A 13644-nucleotide genomic window follows, 5' to 3' on the forward strand; every position below is an offset into this window, starting at 1 on the left:
GCAGGTTTGAAGATTAGACAAATCTATGTGATCCATCAACCTTTGCCTCTCAAGTTCTGAATTGCAGGTGTGCGCAATCTCACATGTGTAAGCCACCGAGTCTTTAAGATGGTTTCTGAACAGACCAGTGGTTGTCCTTAAGAAAAACTGGCTTGTGTGATAGAAATGGGCAATTTTACCGCTTTCATTTAGCCACGAATAAGGATGAGCATACACAACAGTCATACGAGCCGGGCGAAAACTTAACCATATGAAAGGTAATGTACAAAGCATTTTGGAATGTCACCCCTCATTTGAATTTAAACAAATTTTATTCAAATGAAGAGCATGCATCACAGGGGAAGGACACAGAGACACCTTTGTAATATGGAAAGCGGTTTAAAAATCAGGCTTCTTTCTCTCAGTCAACATCAAGAGGAGTCTTTCAGTCATGCTGCCTCTTAACGTTTTCCAACTGTAGTGACATCGCGGATGTCACTGTATGGTGCAGGCTCGGGAGGGCCGTGGCGTACGATGTCCTTACGTCACGGACAGCACCGGGTGGGTTGCTGTGTGAGGCCGGCTCTAGCACAGCACGGCGTGCGATGCACAGTTATTGCGTACACCCCGTAGGTGGGTGTAGTACCAGCCCTAACGGGGCTTGGTGAGCGCTGGGATAGTACGGGCACCACGCATAGCGCAGAGTGCGGGCTCCCACAAGGGGAAGCGGGAGAGTGTCAAGCCCAGAGACAGGGTTGCCCCGGGCCATGGCACTCTGGTTGACCCCGTAGACACGTGATCTGGAGGGTCCACAGAGAAGTCCCCAGGTGGGGGGGGGCGGCTAGGGGGTGATCACGTGTCCAGGGAGAGCTCTCGAGGGGGATCGAGAGGGAGCTAGAACGCTCGAGAAGGCGGGCGGGGCCAAGGGCGGAGCCGGCCCCGACCCGGGAGGATATAAGGTGGGTCCCTGAGAGGGACCGGGGTCTCTTCGTTCTACAAGCTAGAAGCTCCACGTCCTACAAGCTGGAAGCTTTACGTCCTACAAGGCATCAACATGTGGCCGGGACCCGAGTGAGGGTCCGACCCTTCGTAGCTGTAACTCCTACGTATAGTGTAGTTAGCTGGGTGGTCACCACCCCAGGCTGTATCTGGTAAAGGGGTAGTTACCCCTTTGTATATACGTGTTACAATAAATGTGTTGCCTCTAAAGAATAACGTCTGCGACTCAGTTGGACTCACTACACAACTAAGGTTGCATTAGCTCTGTCCATCTACATTGGGGGGTGGTGGAGGGAGGGCATGATAACGTTCACCCAGGTGAATGAATATGAACACAACTCCAATATCACAGTTATGTTATTAAAGACTAACCATATTAATGGACAAATTTATTAAAAAGTTAACGTCCATAAAAGTGTTCAATTCTTCTTCTTGTTTTGTATGGCTGATGTAGATGCAGAGCAACAACTAAAATTTTGCATTCCGGTGGTTAAGCCAGAAAACCGCGTCAGAAGCAGCTGAAAAGTGTTCAACTAAAATATTTAATATAGATTGTTCATCGGTTTATAAAGATCACCTTACTTTATTAGTTTTCACTGGTGGTGTACAGCACCCCACCCCCCATGATTTTTTCCAATATACCATGTGTGGCAATGCACCAAATTAAATGTTAAATTTTTCATAGGAAAGGCAGAGAGAGTGCCTGAACACAGACTGCTCATGACACTGAGACTTGGGGTCAGATACTGTGCAGCACAGTGTAACAACACATGCATCAGTATGCAACAGCATTGGCTCTTTGAGCCAATTAAAACGAGGAGAAAAAGCTTGTGATAAAAGTACATGAACACACAGTTCACCATAATGGCTAATTAGCCACACATAATTAGGCGAGCTGCACTGTCTCCAATACCATGAATCACTCCTAATTGACCCATTTTTATCACCTGTGATATCTGGATAATAGGTGATAGCTAAATTAACAATTCGCCAAAATAACCAAACAAAAGTCAATGGTGTAGTAAAAATATCCTATTTAATGCAGTAAAATTGAATGTACAGGACTCCGAGATGTACGAATCTATTAAAACAAAACGACTGCTTTTAATTGAGATATTCAAAATGTTTTGCGTTTACATTATCGGGAAGCATTATGCACCACCCTTTCTCGAAGCCACACTGATAAAAAATCAAAACACATTACATACTATTTTTTGGGTCTTTCAGTAAAGTCACGTAGATGGTTCAAAGAAAATAACAAAAAACTACGACGTTTCGATCGTCATCTTCCCGATGACAAACGCTTGTGTTGTGATCGAAACGTCGTCGTTTTTTGTTATTTTCTTTGAACCATCTACGTGACTTTACCGAAAGACCCAAAGAACATGAATTCCTACAGTCACGAAAGCTTTAAGTCAAGACATTACATAATACAGGCCAAAGTCACCCAATGCCATGTTACATTGTATCACTTACTTGCGGAAGAGCATTTTGTCCAGGACGACTCCGTCAGCTGCTGTCTGCACCGTCTTGCGCAGGGCATCCATCGAATCCTTGAGACGGGGGTCTGAGGTGCGCAGTCCGGTTGCTTTTAAGGCCTGATGACAAACAGGAGAACACACACAGGTGAACTCTTCATATTGGTATTGATTCTATGAAGCTAGGTGGAATAAAGGCTGCATTCATCCCAAACCAAAATTTTTACTCAAAATCTTCTGATGAGGCAAGTGCTCCTCCGATAGCACCGTTTCAGTAGAAACTGAATATTTTGTTAATTTAGAAATGATACAGTTCATTAGTTAAACGAGACCAATAAAGCTGGCTTAGACATCTTTCCTTGTGCATTCTATATGTAAATAATTCCACTTTTTTTAAATGCAGCAAATTTACAGTCAATAGAAAATGGTGAATGATTAAAATAATTGTATAAAGCAATAATTAAATACAGAACATAATCTGTAACGCTTTCATACAGCCATGTTTCGCTAACAGTGCGCATGCTATCAAGAGTGGTGAGGTAACGTGCATGCCTGGTAAAATTTTGTTAAAAGTTCTATCTTGGTACAAAACCATGCCAAGCAGTAATATAATGAATTCAACGTGTTTTATAGCATACCCCGTGTTTCAAGATATCAACCATAGACGCATGAGTACTGATGTCCCTTCAGTAGGGGTCATGATATTTACGAAATATCAATTCTGTTTATAACAAGTTTTTTGTAAAATAATAACACACTATGTTATTCATTCACACTGGTTTTTTTAAAGATATTTTTTGCAGCTTATAGTTTTTTACAAGCATTTTACCCACAATCTTGATTTTATCAGCCCCCTGGGCACACTAAACCATAATTAATTTTTAAAAATTAGGTAAAAGACGTAGGCATGGGGTGATGATCACTCACAGTTATAAATTTGACAACAGGGATCTTGTCCTGACCCTCGGCGATGGCATCAAACAGCAGGTCTTCAAGGCGGGGCAGGGGCCTCATCTTCTCTCTGCATGCACAAACCCCCACACACACAAACACACACGTGTCATCAGACGCACAACACACGGTAGAGGCACTGAATGCCCACATATGAAACGTCATTTGGCATAGCTAGTTTAATCTGGCAAGGTGGCACAGTAGGCAGAATGTTTGACTCACAACCAAAAGGACGCAAGTATAAATCTTAGTCCATCATGAGTAGTAGTAACTTTGTAGTAATTCAACATCAGTCATAATGCGTAGAGGGTAGTCCCCCTTGCCATGAGAATGTGCAATGTCCACAGCTGCCTCAGTACTCACAGAGATGAATTCCCAATGTTTCTCTGTGCAGGCAGACACTTGAGGCCAGATTCATATTATTACGAGAGAAAATGATGCATGTAATAAAAACAAAACTAACATTTTCCAATAAGAGAATAGAGCCTCTTGACTTTTTATATTGTTTTACAGCGTCAATGACTGCTGAGAATATAACACCTTATTCCAGGCCTTCAGAGACCTCAGACCTCAGACACCATTCAATAATGCAAATTAAGTTGAGGAACATTGATCACATCAATTGCCTCCCAACATGTAGACCCGTTCCAGGGCGGGAGATGGGGAAGGCATCATGGGAAGCCCTGCTTTGCTTCCGCGTGCAAAAAGCTGCAGTCCGAGCCGCCATTTCATGTCTCGGATCCTCAACATTTAGGAGAGGCAATGCCTACAAAACCTCTCTACATATGCCTGTGCCTGTGATGAATCCTGGACAAAGAAATAATGTAATCGCGAGGCTTTGGATAAAAAAGAGTTAGTGCATAAATAGAGCCATCAGTGTATTGATTGTGTGTCACGTTAGTGGGATTATCTCATCCACAGTGTTGATTTCCTGCAATCTTCCAATGAAATTGCAGGACAATTTACCATTTTGCATGTCATGGAATAAAACATTACATGTTTAAACTTGTTCAAATACAGTCTATTCTAAAAAAAGCTATCACAGTCTGTTCTTATCAGTTGCTTATTTTCCTTTTTCACACATACACCTTCACATCCTCCTGTTACGTAAATGCATAAAATGTGTGATTATTGAGGTGGTTCTCTTCTCAGATGGCAGCCTTGAGCAAGTGGTGGAAATTGGAAATCCATATTCCCACGTCAGGGGACACATTGTATTTGGTTGTCATATTTAAACAAAAAATACTGACTGCAGATGCTATGCACACCCCTAAACAGCGATTAAAAGGTAATGTCCAACAAGTACACCAGAAAAACCGATGTAAACTTAGCATCAATATTTCACCTGCAGTCTGCAAGCCTTGTAACGTGATCGTGATGTACCATTAGCAGATGGATTTCGATAACAGTACACAGAGGGCTGACAGAGAAATCTATAGACAATTTAAGTAATGGTATACTTAATACAGGTAGGAACAACAGTTCCACACTGCCCACCAGGGATTATTTGTCTGTCGTGCATAGCCCCTCCCAAACATGTACGCTCCCGGATTGGTTGAAGTGCGTCACATGACCACGAGCTTTCTGTCGTGCACGAATGCGCTGTCCAACCAAGTTCCTACCTGCCCACTCCGAAGGAACGTGTTTCATTCTTTTAGTTTTACCAGGTAAGGCCCACTGACCAATATAGGTTTTTTTTCCAGAAGCGACCTGGGCACAAATGATAGCTCAACAAAGTGGTTTATCTTGTGGAAATTTATAGCAGCCAAATCCTCTAAACGCATGTTTGTAAATGTGAAGGGAAAAACTGGAGGACCCGGAGAAAAATCCACGTGACCACGGGGAGAATATGCAAACTCCAAATATACAGGAGTCAGAGTCAAGGTCAAACCCATGACCTTCTGTGTACCAGGCGAGGTAGTTAACATCTCGCCACCATGGCACCTTACAATTTTAAGGTTGACAACGTTATTCCCAGTTGGAGGTTTAATAAATGGAGCACACTCTACTTTGGAATTCAACAGCAGTTGTCGTATGGCGGTACTGGCACCCAATGCTTGTTTGAGCATGGAGACACGTTGACTTCTCGATGACTAATGCATCTGTTTGGTCAGCATCAGCAATCAGTACAATTTCTTGGCAAAGCACGTAGAAAACTATCATGAAATGCTCACCGTCTTGCTCACATACTGTCTAGTGAAGCACAACATTTTCCTACTCACTAACTTCTTTCCACACAGCACAGAGCAAATGTTAGATAACACTTGCGGCACCGAAGCAAGAGCGAGTTTTACTGCAATGCTTTAATTACCCGAGTTTGTTCACACTTTTAGTAGGGCTGTAAAGACCCACAGCACGCAGGAAGTGAAAAGGTCAACAATCCAGACAAACCCAACTCCACAGTATAGATAGAAACTTGACGAACAATATTCATTTATCTGAGATTGGATTAGCACCATAAAAACCTAACAAAATGTTACAGCTCCCAAACAGGATATACATGAGAATAGATCGTATTAACAAAGGGCATTTTCGGAATTGGCAATGATCAACTATTGCAAAAGATGTCACAGGATTGTATTACACCCACTTTATACTGCTGTAGCCCACTGATACCCCGTGGCACTAATGGGCGCCAGCAGGACCAGCTTGATTCAACTAGCTCAGTGGTTAGTGATCTAACCACCGTGACTTGAAATGTGTAGCGAATAGTCATTGAATGTGCTAACAGGTAAGACAACAAAAGTCTAGCAGTGATCTTTTACCAATTGATGATAATCCGTTCTAACGTGAAGTTATACACTTATATATAAAATAATTCTAACCACTGTATGGCATCGCCTTAAGTAAATTTTTTAAAAATATAGTGAACAGCAGCATGCAAGGTAAACAGTAGGAATGTATGAGTGGTGTTGGGAATTAGAATGCCTGACTCACTCAAGGAAGGGTTCACTTTTAAATCCCAGCCTAATGTTGACTCAGCCTTTCATTTCTTTGAGCTCAATTAAATGAGCACCATGAAGTCAACGATGGTTGGTTCGAAAAAAAGGGGATTTGGAATCATCACCACTGTCTCAGAGCTAACAATGGAGGGAGGAGAAAACGACCTTACACTTGCTGGAGCAGGGAGACAGATACTTTGATTTATTCTCTTGTGTCCATTTAAAGACAACACATGCCTTTGGAAAGACATCTATATGCTAAAAAAGCACCGCAACCAGCATTCTGGCACCGCTCACAAGGCAGGGTGCATGACATATTAATTTTCCAAGACTATTTCGGTGCCAGGAGGCATTTTTCTAATGTTTGAGAAGAAAAAAGGACCTGAAAATGTGTATGTAAGTATATTAAATGGTATCAGTGATGTATATACTGTATTACTGTACATGTGTGTAAGTGCTTGTTCCAGGTTTCAGAATGAAAAGTGCAGTGTATTTCTCAAATACTTTCCCATACACACACGCACATTTCACGAGTCAATCTTAGTTGATGAACATTTCCATTTCAGTGCGAATTATGTAATACTACAGTAGAGTACACTTATCCAATGATTAGTAGACATTGAAATACCACTATGGAAATACTCATCATAGTCCCTTTCATTAACAGATTATGTCTAGCTAAATGAAATGTTTCTCATTGTGTGACGAGAATAAGCTCATTCTATACATTGTCTCCAGATGACATCAATCTGATGCACAATTGTACACTGCAGTGAATTCAAAGTGAGATATGGAGAGCTTCAGTAACATAGAAGATTGAACATGAGCGGTGCTCGTGCAGTTTGCCCAAAACCAAATGCTGCTTAATCCAGGAAAATCGGAGGTTCTGCTGGTTGGCACTCGGGCACAGGCGAAACATTTGTGGATCAGGTGTGGTGGTCGCAGACTCCAGGATTCAGTTTTCGACTCGTGTAATGAGGCTCGGCACCATAATCGACTTGAATGTTGTTTGAGCATCATGTGCAAAATAGACAGGTCCTGAAATTTTAATATCAGGGCTATACAACGCATTTGGCCACTATATGATCCTTATGGCGATACCCCAGGGTTCCAAATAATACAATGGCCGAGGCAATTAAATATTTTATTTCTGGGACACTTTTTTCCAGGGGTGTACTTAACTCCGCGACTGGGGTACCAATCAATCCGAAATCAGTGCGACTCCGTGATGTCGAAACGCAAAACATTAGCATAAAAAATCCGTTATCGAAAAATGTTACTTTGAATAGTGCATCGTGTACAGTTCGTCGAGATGAGTCGATTGCCGCATCGCCGACCATCAACAGACTGAAAATGACTGCATCACAGACATGATGCGAGAGCCGGAGTACTATAAGGTTCAAATGTGATATAGGCAACACGGTGGCGTGTAGCACAGTATCGACAAAGCTCGATTATTGCAACTCACTACTCTACGGGACGTCTAGAAAAAAACATGAGCAAGCTGCAGCTTGTACAAAATTATTTGGCATATCCATCAGTTGCTCACTGAGCTGGATTGGCTTTCATTTTCTGTACGAATACATTATAGAGTCGCGGTCATTACACACATCGTGTTTTCCATAAATGAATCACAATACCTTTCTGAGCTAATAAAAAAAGGAGCATAAACCATCACGCAAACTCCGTAGATGCGGTGACCATGCGCAGAAGCGTGGTCACCACATCTACGCCTCTATATAAGGAACGAAACGGTTAAACTTCTCCACAAATCTGGCTGCCGCCTGATGAAGCTAGTTGTAATTACTAGCAAAACTTCGTACTCAGATTGTAAATATTCTGGTTTGGCTCTCCAACACACCGGTGTGCTGTACTAGTGACGAATTGGCATTTTCTGTTTACGTGACCACCCTTTCTAATTGGCTCTGTCTAGTGACGGGTTTTAACGACACATTTATATATTTACGCGATATAACCCAAAAAAACTCTATTATGGATGATATTGATCGCGAAAGCCAACGTGTAACTGTCATCAGACTGAGACTTCTAACCTTCTGGCTGTGACAGGAGAATGAAATAAAGCAAATGTGTTTCTGACTCATCTGTGCAGCTTTTGAGTGGTATTCCTTTGTAAGCAAGTTTGCTTACACATACAAAACATCCACTCATTACATAACTTGTCTAACAGCGAAATGCAGACACTCCTAAACAAATATGCTAATCCCGGTACTCAAGACTTCTGAGAAATCAACGACTTCGTTATTATAGTATTTAAAGAGTATAATGACCTGAGTACGGATAAATCATAAGATTGTAAATTTTAAACTCAATCAGGGGCCTACTCAGTCAATCTGGCTGACCTCCACAATGGGAATGTGGAAATTTCACCTCTGCATCACCGCTACCAACAAGATGACTACCCTCCCAATGATGCTTGTTTGAAAAAGGAGACGCTGCGTCCTTTTGAATTCATAAGGAGCATTTATTTTATGCAGGCAATGAGGCAAGTATTGGGAATGAACAACAGATTGAGCCTGAGAATGAGAGCACTCAGGAAACCAGCCCACTGTACGGTCCAAATGAGTCATGGCAGAAAACAGACCAAGCTCCCTCCAACTCCAATGCATGGGTTTCTGCCATAAATAGTGAATGTACCTGCACAGCCCTTTGCCAAACCACTGTGAGATTTAGGCCTCCCCCCACCACGGTGACTATATCTCGTAGGGGAAGATGGGGGGGGGAGGTTAGATGTGAGAAAATATAAGTCCAGTACAATAATGGATTTTTCTGTACTGACTTTTTTTTCTGTACTGACTTTTTGCATTGAATTTTAAATGCACATAGTCAACAGAGCACTAATTCTGATTCATCTGCTTTTGGTGATTTTAAAGTAAATTCCTTAAAGATCTTTTTTGCCAATACTGTGGCCACCACACATTTAGAATAACATATTTCTAGTCTGTATTTTTTTGCTAATGTGCATGAATATAAACGTTTCAGTACATGAGCTGCACTTTTTGAGTGACCTATATAGCCAACACTTTAGCTCAGTTTCTTTAGAAGAAGCATGTACTGGCATAAGCTAACATAGTTTCTGGGAAAGCAGCAATCACGCTCGCTGGGTTTTGCAAAAATGCCTGGTGAGACAAATGTGGATGTTATTTTATGCCAGTGAGCGTCGCCCGACTTGTCAGTATTAATGGGCAGTCTAACAATCTATTGATGGTGCACCCGTTATGCCATAAACCGCGTGATTGGAGGGTGATTTATGTAGATCATTCGTCCAGCTGCATGTATTCAAGCATACACTGTGCTGCATCCATCTACTCTCAATTTCAGACAAGGTTTCTGTCCAGACTTGCCGACGCCCGGCATCGCATTCCACTGGTGTGCTATTGCATTAACCTACACAAATTAACAACCCGTTTTCAATAACTTTATCGTTTCAAAATGCAAATTAAGTTGGCCGCCATTTTTCATCATGCAAATAATATTTTAGAAATTACATATTTTAATATTTTAATTAAAATCGTTTGGATGTGTTTCCTAGTAGCGTTTCTTCTCCATCTCCTCCAGTGGGAATTGATCCAATACCTTTGCTCTTGCATCATGATGATCTCATGCAATTAAAACCTTCTTCACTCCCACACATCCATGGTCTTAGGCATGTTTCGTGCATATCCTCCTGCTCCTCGTCAAGCAGCAAGGCTCTCCCACCAATTATCCCTGCCTTAGGCATCCCTTGCTTGATGCCTTTGTACTCTGGACAATTATAACAATGGTAGGCACCTGTTTCTTTTATGATTTGTATCCTGGTCCGCCTTAAATAAGTGCCGTAAAATATACTCCACTTGTTTCCCTCTGACAGATTTTTTTATTTGTTTATCGAACACGACTTTAGTTTTGCGCATATTTATCTTGAGCCAATATGCAAAATATTTATGTAATTATTTCCTCTCGGTCATTTCCCGTAGTTAATTTTCCAGTAACTCTGAGATTGTTAATATTTTCCGCTTTTTACCCCTTTATTTCTCCAATTATCAGAAAACACATTTTCATGTTGCTGCTAATAGCTTTGTCAAGATCGTCTCCGACTCCCCTTCTGATGCTGTTACTTCCTTCGTGCAATTTATACGTGACTGTTCCTGTTCACATAAGGTGTTTTCATCACTTCTAAGGACAGGACATTTACGCAGTTTTTAAGATGACCACAGCAACGGTGATGCCAACCAGATGCCCCTCGCCCTTCCCATACTCACGCATCCGTTCTCTTGGATGCCATTCCTTCTCCTGCAACTCCATCATCGCCTCCTCCTCCTCCTGAAGTTGTTGCCACCGCTGCTGCTGCTTCCTCCGCTCCATCTCCATCCGACCGTCCGTACAGCGCCCGTCTAGATCCCCGCGTCCACGTCTCCGTGGAATCGAGGGGGCCTCGACGTTTGGTCACAGGGTCCAGGAGGAGCAGGGCAGGCCCTCCGCGCTGCAGCAGGCACTGGTGATACTGCTGGTTACCCAACTCATTAGGGATCCCAGTTCGAACCGCGTGCCAGGTCTTCTTTGCTGCCACGCCCCGCCAGGAAGTGGCATTGTGACCTAAGAACGAGGAGGCTCGTGCCAGAGAATGCATGTTCCACGCACAGACTGTGCACAACTATATTACCCTTTCTTCACTATAAAGACGCACGTGTCACCTAGATTTGCGCGTATGGTCGAACTGATATTGGCCCTATGTGCTGTATATGATGTTTGTATGGATTGTTTCTAGTCTATATTACTGTGCTGTCAGTGCTAGCACGTGTCTCTTACACTTAATGATGCCAATACGGAATCGCCGTCACTACAATAGCAAGTTCTACAGAGTACTACGTGTCTATATATAAGCAACTTGTCACTATTCGTAGTGTACGCCTCTTCACTATTGCTCAGTTATTATTATATCCGCGCACTGTATATTAGACGTCTGCGCTTCCTCTATACACGACTTGATACAGATCGCTGTGTGTCAATAGCCTTGGCCAATGTGCCCTCCGGCTATGTTACTATATCCTATCGACTGAAATATGACACACTCGTCTACTTAACGTGTATGGCGTATTGTGCAATTAGTATGCCTGTGAATGTGTCTATAACACAGACGTATGTGTATTATACCATTAGTATGTCTACGAATGTGCCTATCCCACAGATACACCCTGCGTTATATAACATCTGTCTGCCTACAAGACGTCAGGTCTCAGCTATACACTGCAATGTGCATGCCTCTGTGTGTCAAATGTATATTTCCTAGACACCCGCTCTTATCGTACATACAGTGCCTGTGTGTCTTATTTCCCAGCTATATCCTCTGCTATATCCTCTTGCCGTTACCCAGACGTCTGGCCTCCGTGCAAATGAGTCATCACCTTACAAGACCACGCGTCTTCTCTGCTACACAGTGTGAGTGTCTCTCCGTCTACCGGGCGCGTATGCAGGCCGCCCCTCGCTCCCCCTCTCTTTCCTTCCTCGTCAGCCCGGTGTCCACCGCCACCCGCTCAGTCCTCCTTGGGTCGGCGTGCGAGGGAAAACCCTAGGAGTGGACAGACGAACAAACAAAAACACCCCGAGGCCGGCTTAGAGCGGCAGTGAAGTAAGCGAATGTCGTCGCCCCACTCGATCACCTCGCCCCACCCCCTAAGCCACTCCCCCCTCCCCTAAGCCACTCCCCCTAAGCCAATCCCCCTCCCCTAAGCCACTCCCCACTCCCCATAAGCCACTCCCCCCTCCCCTAAGCCACTCCCCCTAAGCCAATCCCCCTCCCCTAAGCCACTCCCCCCTCCACTAAGCCACTCCCCCTAAGCCAAGCCCCCCTCCCCTAAGCCACTCCCCCCTCGCCTAAGCCACTCCCCCTAAGCCAATCCCCCCTCCCCTAAGCCACTCCCCCTAAGCCACTCCCCCCTCGCCTAAGCCACTCCCCCCTCCCCCAAGCCACTCCCCCTAAGCCAATCCCCCTCCCCTAAGCCACTCCCCCCTCCCCTAAGCCACTCCCCCCTCCCCTAAGCCACTCCCTCCTCCCCTAAGCCACTCCCCCCTCCCCTAAGCCACTCCCCCTAAGCCAATCCCCCTCCATTAAGCCACTCCCCCCTGCCCTAAGCCACTCCCCCCTCCCCTAAGCTCCTCCACCCCACGTGGTACCGCCTCTGCCCAACGACAACAACAACGGCGACGCTACATCTTCCGGAAGACGCAGAGGCACTAAACGGTAGATGATGCCCGAGTATAGTAGTAAGTTTTTACCCTTTTAAACCAGTTTGTACCAGTTTAAAAGGGTAAAAACTTACTACTATATTTTGCCACTGGTAAAAGAGATCTCATAGAGTAAATGCTTACCCCGAGCTCTCAATACTCTGATATTGCACTGTGTTTGAGTTGTACGCCTTCTGGTGTCGTCTGGTCCAACACCAATGGAGACTAGGCTCTAAAGAAAGCCGTCTCGGGTGTGGACCAATCAACTTCAAGGACAGTGCATATTATCATTATCAGAGTTGCTTCTCTTTGTTTTCTTTTTTTACTACTTGTGTTGTGGTTATTGCAAACATGATGCCTTGAATAAAGGTGTCAGTTTTGTACCAGTTTAAAAGGGTAAAAACTTACTACTATATTTTGCCACTGGTAAAAGAGATCTCATAGAGTATGATGCCCGAGGTTTGTGTGCGGGGCGGCGGGGCGGCGGGGGGGCTGGCACGAATAAAAAATGAGCAGAGGAATCTTCCGGAAGATTCAGTCTCAGAGGCTGGGGGTGAGAGGGAACGTGTCGCTATCTTCCGGAAGAGCACGCGCGGCGGGTGTGTCTAATATAAAACAAGCCCGCGTCTTCTGGAAGATGTTTTTGGAAGCAGGGTGGGGGGGGCGTTGGGCGTGGTCGTCTTGTCGGATTAGAGCAGGCCTCCTAAAACTGTGCATATCTACAAACTATACAGACTAGCTTAGTTTGTAGACACCGCCAGGATTAGTTTGTAGAATAAATGTAGATCATCTATAGAGCCCCATTGTTTCATTGATTTACACTCGCTAACGAAGCAACGACACCAGGAGGCGACACTGCTTTGTCTGGAAGATGCCCTCAAGGGACAGATGCATCATAGAACTGCGGAACTCGTCGAGTTCCCACTTGAGTATCGAGAAGTCCGACTCGACCGCCGTCGTGTTGGCGAGCACCGATGCCAACCCGCCGCTGAAAGCGCGGAGGTTGTCGAAACCACTCGGCAGCACATCCCACGCGTCGTTGAATGTCGTCGTGTTGGTGTGCTTGTTGATGG

At 44.2% G+C, this 13644-nt stretch overlaps 1 protein-coding gene across 1 annotated transcript in view; it reads right to left on the reverse strand.

Moving 5' to 3' along the window:
• The window catches only part of LOC144934218 (glutaminase liver isoform, mitochondrial-like), a 56993-nt gene extending 44985 nt beyond the window's left edge, over nucleotides 1-12008 (reverse strand). Inside the window, exons 1-3 of the mRNA XM_078859826.1 lie at nucleotides 10609-12008; nucleotides 3384-3477; nucleotides 2455-2576 (exon numbers count right to left, since the gene is read on the reverse strand). Of these exons, the coding sequence (XP_078715952.1) occupies nucleotides 2455-2576; nucleotides 3384-3477; nucleotides 10609-10976 (584 nt within the window). The 5' untranslated portion in view covers nucleotides 10977-12008. The remainder of the gene's footprint in view (nucleotides 1-2454; nucleotides 2577-3383; nucleotides 3478-10608) is intronic.
• Between the last annotated feature and the right edge of the window lie 1636 nt (nucleotides 12009-13644).

Source organism: Lampetra fluviatilis, chromosome 1, assembly GCF_964198595.1.
Source record: "Lampetra fluviatilis chromosome 1, kcLamFluv1.1, whole genome shotgun sequence".
In the NCBI taxonomy this organism is placed as follows: Eukaryota; Metazoa; Chordata; class Hyperoartia; order Petromyzontiformes; family Petromyzontidae; genus Lampetra; species Lampetra fluviatilis.